This window comes from Carassius auratus, unplaced genomic scaffold (assembly GCF_003368295.1).
Source record: "Carassius auratus strain Wakin unplaced genomic scaffold, ASM336829v1 scaf_tig00008123, whole genome shotgun sequence".
In the NCBI taxonomy this organism is placed as follows: Eukaryota; Metazoa; Chordata; class Actinopteri; order Cypriniformes; family Cyprinidae; genus Carassius; species Carassius auratus.
The window spans coordinates 239,833-247,500 of record NW_020523908.1 but is presented as its reverse complement, the minus strand read 5'-3'; the positions used below and the strand labels follow the sequence as shown (position 1 = coordinate 247,500).

General features: G+C 37.8%; 1 protein-coding gene across 3 annotated transcripts; it reads right to left on the bottom strand.

Moving 5' to 3' along the window:
• Positions 1–497: 497 nt before the first annotated feature.
• Positions 498–3,074, bottom strand: LOC113071787 (bone morphogenetic protein 2-like). Of its 3 annotated transcripts, none has more exons than XM_026245097.1 (3): positions 1,999–3,074; positions 1,277–1,401; positions 498–1,204 (listed from the first exon to the last, which is right to left on the bottom strand). In XM_026245097.1, the coding sequence occupies exons 1-3, from the start codon at positions 2,327–2,329 to the stop codon at positions 566–568; spliced, it is 1,095 nt and encodes a 364-aa protein (XP_026100882.1). In that variant the 5' UTR covers positions 2,330–3,074; the 3' UTR covers positions 498–565. The 3 variants fall into 3 exon arrangements, with proteins under 3 accessions (XP_026100882.1, XP_026100884.1, XP_026100881.1); XM_026245099.1 differs by having other exon boundaries at positions 1,280–1,401; XM_026245096.1 differs by having other exon boundaries at positions 498–1,401.
• Between the last annotated feature and the right edge of the window lie 4,594 nt (positions 3,075–7,668).

Below are 7,668 nucleotides of genomic sequence, written 5' to 3'. Positions count from 1 at the left end.
CCAAACCAGTAGCTCTTGCATTTTGCATTGCATGAGGAAACTTTTTTTTGTACGACAAAGCTATTTTGTTTAATTATGAATTAAAAATATGGCAACACTTTACAATAAGGTTCCATTTGTTAAAACAATACATTAGTTACTAACAATACAAAATACTTTAATTATTTTTTTAAATCATTTATCAATCAATGTAAATTTCAATATGTACTAAAACATTTTTTGAGCTAACATGAACTAGCAATAAATATATAAATAACTAATGTTAATGGTGTTTGATTTGCATTGTTAGTTAATGCATTAACTAATGTAAGCAAATGGGATTGTAAAGTGTCTCCAACTATTCAATAAAAAATATTGCAGTAGAAATAAATATAAAATATGGATACTTCATGTGCAGATCGAAACGTACATCAGAAATAGTTCGTTTAGCTCTGATTAAAATATTTATTTTCCCAATAGTGAACATAAATATATCTTTATATACTTTTCCAAAAATATGTGTTTTACTTTATTATAAATAAAGTTTAGTATTGGGAAAAATAAAGTGTCTGTAGACGTCCAGGCGTCAGCGGCATCCGCAGCCCTCTACGACCATGTCCTGGTAGTTTTTTAAGATCACCCGCTCGTATTCGTCCAGATAGAGCAGCGAAACCGGGCTCAGGTCCGTGGGAACGCAGCAGGCCCGGGGGATGTTGCTGTTCACCGAGTTCACCAGTGTCTGTACAATAGCGTGGTTGGTGGAGTTCAGGTGGTCTGCCAGTGGAAACGGACACTCGCCCTGGCAGTAAAAGGCATGGTAGCCCGGCGGGGCGACTATCCAGTCGTTCCACCCCACGTCGCTGAAGTCCACATAGAGGGAATGTCTCCTGCAGTTGGCTTTGTGCTTCTTCCGCTGTTTGTTTGTCCGCACTTGCCTCTTTTCGCGAGAGTGCAGCACGTTTCCCTTCCCGTCGTGGCTATAGGTCACCAACAGGGGCCTGATTTGGGGCCACGTGTCCTCTCTGTCGTGCAGGGACCTGCTGACGCGGACGTGTCTTTTGGAGTCCTCTTCCGCATGGTCCGGGTGAACTATTTCCACCACGAAGCCGTGGTTGGGATGCCCATCTGCAGTCCACCTCGTGACCGCGGGGCTCACGTCGAAACTCTCCCACTTGCTCAAGCTGTGCTGAACCAGCCTGGTGTCCAGGAGTCTCGTGATGGGTTCCTGAAAGGAACCGGACGGTTTGATGATCTCGTGAATGTTAATGCGGTGAAATCCCTCGCTGCCGTTGATCACGACCTGCTCTCGGAAAATCCGCAGCTCCGCTGACGTCACGAACTCCTCGCCCGGGATAGAGCTCAGGTTGAAGAGGAACCGCTGAGTCGTCTTTCCGCTCGAACTGGACAGGTCCTCCATGGATTCTGGAAGAAAACCAGTCGTAACGTTTATGGGAAGCTTTGGCTTGTACTCTGTCGAACGTCTTGTTTACACTCAATGACTTTTACTGACCTCTCACTGGACACACTGGTTAAAATGCTTGATTGTTGTTTTGCTTATCACGGTTAACACAACATTATTATTTAAAAGGGAGTAAACTTAACGCAAAAGGGCACTTCTAGTTCATGTTGCATGCCATCCATTTAACATTTATGTAAAACTTAAAAAAAAAATCACTTGCAACTCAATTTCTCTTTAATGATATTAAAACATATTATTAGTAATATTAGTATAAAAACGAATTAAATATACATTAAAACGATTACAAATGTAAAAATGTATTTAATCATGAGAGAAAAAAAAATGCACTTGTAACCCTATAAATATAGCTACAGGTGTATATGGGACTTTTTTTTTCTTTATATAAATAAACTGACATTTCCTCATCAAACATTCCTGTCAGGCATGAAGGATAAAGCCGATAAGAAGAAGAAGGAAAAAAGCAAAAAAAAAAAAAAAAAAAGCAAGAATTTCGAAAAGGTGGTGGAGAGGGAGAGCTCGTGAAGAAAGCACTTGCTTACCATCATGGTGGAAGCTCCTGACCGTATTCGCGCGGCTCGCAGATCTTTCCGAGCCTTTCCCTAAAGATCCCTTGAGTCTGTTGCTGTTGTTCTGCTCCGCGTTCACCGAGTGCATCGAGAACAAGTCCATCATGTATTGCGGAACCACCGCAGACCTGCTGGGCCTCGGTCTGTGTTTGAGTCCAAACATGCTCAGAAGTCGAAGTTCAAACGCGTGCAGGACGTCCCGAGACAGAGAGGAGCGGCCGGTCTGGGGCACGAGTCCACTGGAGCCTCCAAAGAACACCTGAGTGACCATCAGAACCATCAGAGCGCAGCCGGAGGAGACCATGATCACCGCGCTAAACCTGTCAGATCAGAGACGAACGAGATCAGATGGGCTCGGGCCAGGAGATGTGACCATATTCCGTGTTTGATCGAGCCATCGTGAGCGTTTAGAGGATCCTTCGTGCATCAGAGACACCTTGAGAGCCGCTTTACGGAGGAACGCAGCTCTGCGCTAGATCCATCTGGATAGGAGAGGCTCCGTGAGCCAAAACCTGTCATAATAATAGATCTGCGCTCTTAAAATAACACAAAGCGTGAAAGTCGTACTTATAAACGAAAAAACCTAAAATCTCTTAAACGAGAAGGACAAAACGGATTCGATCGAGTGCATTCGCCAAATTCCCCCGTAGGTGTACAAGTGCAGGACCTTCAGATAAAGTTCAGTTTAAACTCCAAAAGCGCAGCTGATCTTCTGTTCATGGCACATTGATGCTCAACGCAGTTATAAGCTGCTCCTCTTTTATAAATCCCCGTTTCACTCAGCTCCATCTATTAGAGATCAACAAAGAAAGCTGTTTATCTGAAGAAAACAGTGGGAGACTTCCACAGGAGCGCCCGCCTCTTCTCACACACATTCAACCGTCACCGCTTTACAAAGACGAGCCGTAGGTGTCGAAACGGAGGGATGTACGCGTATAAAAGTCCACTTCACTGACAAATAAAAAGCTTATTTCTTGGCGAGGAGCGAAACAAGTCGCGACGAGGGTTTGGGTATGTGTGTGTCCTTTACGCGCAGCGCGCAAGTGTGCAAAAGCGTCTCTCTCTCTCTCTCTCTCTCGCTTTCTCTCTCGCTCTCTCTCTCTCTTTCCTCGTGTCTTTAACCCTCTCATGTCATGACAAAATTCATCAACTATGGATATTAAGGGCTTCGTGTGGAGAAATGCGCTTTTGGAGAGCTCAGAGATCGACCTGGGGGAAAAAAATGGGAAGTTTCTGCTTTATTCGTATTACATTTAATAAAACATACTTAGGAATTTCCATTACTTTTGTCTTATAATTCAATTAATCATTGATCTATCATTTAGAATAGCTACATTTAGATCCCAGACATTAATAAGTAACTTTAAAATAAAAAAGGACGCTCCCTAAGCGATCATCTTCGGAGTCAGTGCGCCAACTAGTGGCAACAACAGATAATGTGAAGTAGGAGACTCTAATAATTTAAGACTAGGACTTTTATTTGTTCTCATGATATGAAATGTATACAGGTTGTGATCCAGGTCCAATGCATCAAAACGTTAACATTTCACATATCTAAAATATTAAAAACCATTTAATCCCATGTTAGAAAAAAAAGCAATTTATTATAATAATTTATATAGCGCTCTAAGCACTCAAAGTTTATTTTTAAGATATTTGCATAACAGGTCAGTCTTATGCATCCACATTCTACCACCATGTCCTCAATTTCTCAAAAGAATCACAATATTGTTAAAGCAGTATGAAGCACCATTTTAATCTTTGAGAAACATTTTTGCATTTAAAATTAATTTCCACACCCATCCACCACCGTGTCTTCATAATGTCTCAGAACCACATTATCATTATTGTCAGCATGGAGATGGGGGACGGTTTAATGGGAGCGCAGCAGGGGATCAAACGAATGGACCAGTGTCTGCTGGATGGCGTGGTTTGTCCCATTCAAACTTTCGGGTTCTTCTGGACCTTCATTGAAACGGATTCAATGACACCACCAGATGTGCACAACACTGGCATCCGAGCAATTTGGAGCTGTGAATGTGTGCTTTCCACATATGCATGCTCCTGAAGCATGCTGCTGCAATTCAACATGCATCCCGTAGTTCTTGCCTGGCTTTCTCCAGGTTTCAGCCAGATCGGTCAGATTGACATGCACAGAAGCGTGTGCACCAGGCCCGAGCAACTGAGACAGGAGTAATATACGGCTGGGGTCCTGAGTCACTCCCTTCAGTGTGGTCCTTAAAACCCTGTACAGGTCCACGCTGAAAACATGCGGTCCCAGGTGAGCCAGATCCTGTTTGAGCTTCATTTCCAGCTGCGCAAAGGAGAGTTGCTCAACATCCTCCAGCACCAACATGTTGAAAAACAGATGCTTTCTCACACAATTAAAGCAGTGGACGGCTGGAGCAGAGATCAGACTACCTGTTTGGGGGAAAACAAGCTTTGTGTGATGCTGCAAGTGGGTCATTCCTGTTCCACAGAACCTTTTGAATATAACGTGAAAAGGTGGTATAAATTATATTACAAGCTTCAGTTTAATTCCTCTTTGGGATATGTATCTAATTAAACATTTGCTAATTTGGATAACATTCCAGAACGGAAATCGGCACATTGAATGAATTTTAATTTTGCTGACATGAATGTTTTTACAGAGGGGATTTGGGACTTCTCCAATGTCTTTTAAAATCACTGATGCATGAATCAAAAAACTATGTCAACACTCGGGAAGAAAAAAAAAAGAGTCTCTGATATGAACAAACACAACCTTTAGATTAGAATATGGATAGGAATAAAACTGAATTTTGCTGTATGTAAGTGCTGCTGAGATGAAGATACTCTTTTTGAGGAAATGGCATTTAAAAATACATAATGAAATCAAAAGACAAAGTGAAAATAGAAATAACAGGTGAACAATATTTGAACAAACCCCTCAACAACATTCAGAATATAGAAGGGAATAAAACAGCCTTTAAAGAAGAGTTGTACAGACAGGAATAGATATAGTTCAATAGAATACACACTTAAAGATGTATTTTGGATGTTTTCTCCCTACAGTAATAAACCACAAATTATGAAGATGAAAATCTCAAAACTGACCAATGCATTAAATGTTTTGCATGTAGTGCCTAGTTATTTCTAGTATGGGCATAATGAATGTCATAATGATTTGCATATTTTTGTATAAAAATATTTTAATTCAAAACAAGGATAAAGCATAAAAAATAAAGCATTCTGATACAGTGCTACAATAAAAAAAAAAAATGTATATAATATATTGATTAAATATTTACTGATTAACGAACTATTGTGCTTAAACATTCTTATTTATTTTTTTTACATTTAGGATTTTCTAAGTTGATGTTATTAATCAACTCCTAAAATCCCCAACCTAAAAAAAAAGAAGAAAAAAAGAAGAAAAAAATGATAATGAGTCAATGGATGTCATACAGTAAGAGTATAAGAGCTATAAAATCAACATGGAGCAGCTCAGATTAAACTAATTGAATGCATAGTCGATATAAAAACTGGATGACGAGTAATTTCCTACTGCTAAATTCTGAAAAAAAAAAAAAAAAAAACCAGTGGTGTTAATTATAAGACCTAAAAACTCTGCATGTAATAACCTAGAACACTGTCTAAGATGCCCTTTTCCTATTTGGCGCCTAAACTCTGGAATAACCTACCTAGCATTGTTCAGGAGGCAGACACACTCTTGCAGTTTAAATCTAGATTAAAGACCCATCTCTTTAACCTGGCTTAAACATAACATACTAATATGCTTTTAATATCCAAATCCGTTAAAACCGGAACCGGAAACACTTCCCATTACACCCTATGTAGAAGAATGGCATCTACGCTAATATTAGTCTGTTTCTCTCTAATTTCAAGGACACCGTAGCCACCAGATCTCGTCTGTGTCCAGATCAGAGGGTCTCTGTTTGTGTTTTGATTGCTGACGTTGGTTTCAACTCTGAGCACAATGTGACACATCACTCTAAAAATACTAGAATAAATATAAGAAATATTAATCTTTTCATGTATGATGAAACAAACAATTTCTTCTCTGATTAACCTTGGTGTGGGATTTTTGATGCTGGATTTATGATCATTTTCACACTCGTCATCAGACAACAGCACTCTCTCGGTCCGTCTGTTCAGGATCCTTCCTCGGCATCAGAGTGTTCATGTTCTTCATCAGACACATTCCTGCAGTCATGTAAAGACTCTGACGAGACACAATGGATTGATGCATCAGGCTCTTCCTGATAACAGGTTCCTGGCTGAACTCTGGGGCAGCATTCCATCAATGCATGAAAAATGAACGCTAGAAGCTGTAAACAGACCCTGCAGAGCAAAGTCTTGGAGTTGACATTATTATTTATTATAAATAAATAAATGAATTACATAAATACAAGATAATGGTGATTATTAGTAATAATAAATAAATAAATAAATAAATAACATTTTCCAATAAATACAGTAAAATAAAATAAATTATATCAATATATATTGGAATGAAAACTGAGAATATATAAATTATGTAACATTAAATATTTTACAAAATATTATAAATGCTACTACTGCTATTACTACTAATATATATATATACACATATATATATATATATATATATATATATATATATATAATATTAATAATATTAATACTATATATAATAATAATTAAATCTATAATAAATTACACAATTTTGAAATAACAGTAATTGAAAATATTTAAATTATATTAAATATAAAACAAACAAAAAAACAATGATGATGATGAATATGCACAATAATTATAATAATAATAAAAACAACATATAAAAACAAATAAGCTAAATTATATAAATATATGTGGGATATGTGTGTGTTTTGTGTTGTGTGTATTGTGTGTGTGTGTGTGTGATATCCAAAAGATATATAAAAATATATACAGAAATTATAATTTTTGTTGTAAACAGACAGTTTATTTTATAAATATTTATATAAAAATGTAGAAATTATATAAAATATATTCAATAATAATAATAATAATAATATAAGTTTGTTGCTTTGCATGCTTCTTTCCATGCTTGACCTCAAAATCTACAAAGAAATGATATAAAATTATGTAACTGTTAAAAACATATATATGCTAAATACATGACATGCAAAATGCTAATGCTGGAGAAACAGTCACTGGTGCGGTGTGAGGTTACAGCGCGAGCATTGTCACTGGAAACACAATATTGTGTGTGGTCTTGTCAGGATATGAAATACGGCCGTTTGAATAACATGACATTGTGTTCACCCCGTCATTCATCACAAACACACGTTGTGCTCTGAGGTTTCCCTCCTGATCTTCAGTTTCACACACATAAGACGCAGAGAAGATGTGCTCCATTATTCCTCAAAGTGATGTCAGCTTCACTGTGATGATGTTTTTCAAACCTCACATTTCACTTGATATTAAAAAATATTCTGTGTAATGGGGAATTTGACCAAATTAAGCCCAAAAGCTCACCTTTCACTGTTTACCTTCCCCTTCAAATTATGACTGTCACCCACCTCTCCCTAGAGCTTAAGTCTGAGTAATATCTCATAATGTCCGTAAATAATATCCTCCTCTTGTTTTTTGTTTTTTTTTTTCTGGTTCCTCTGTATA

Coding starts and splice junctions, on each gene's coding strand:
- LOC113071787 (XM_026245096.1), bottom strand. CDS start 2,329: ATGGTCTCCTCCGGCTGCGCTCTGATGGTTCTGATGGTCACTCAGGTG. Junction 1,402..1,998: donor CAGGAGCTTCCACCATGATG/GTAAGCAAGTGC, acceptor GTTTTCTTCCAG/AATCCATGGAGGACCTGTCC.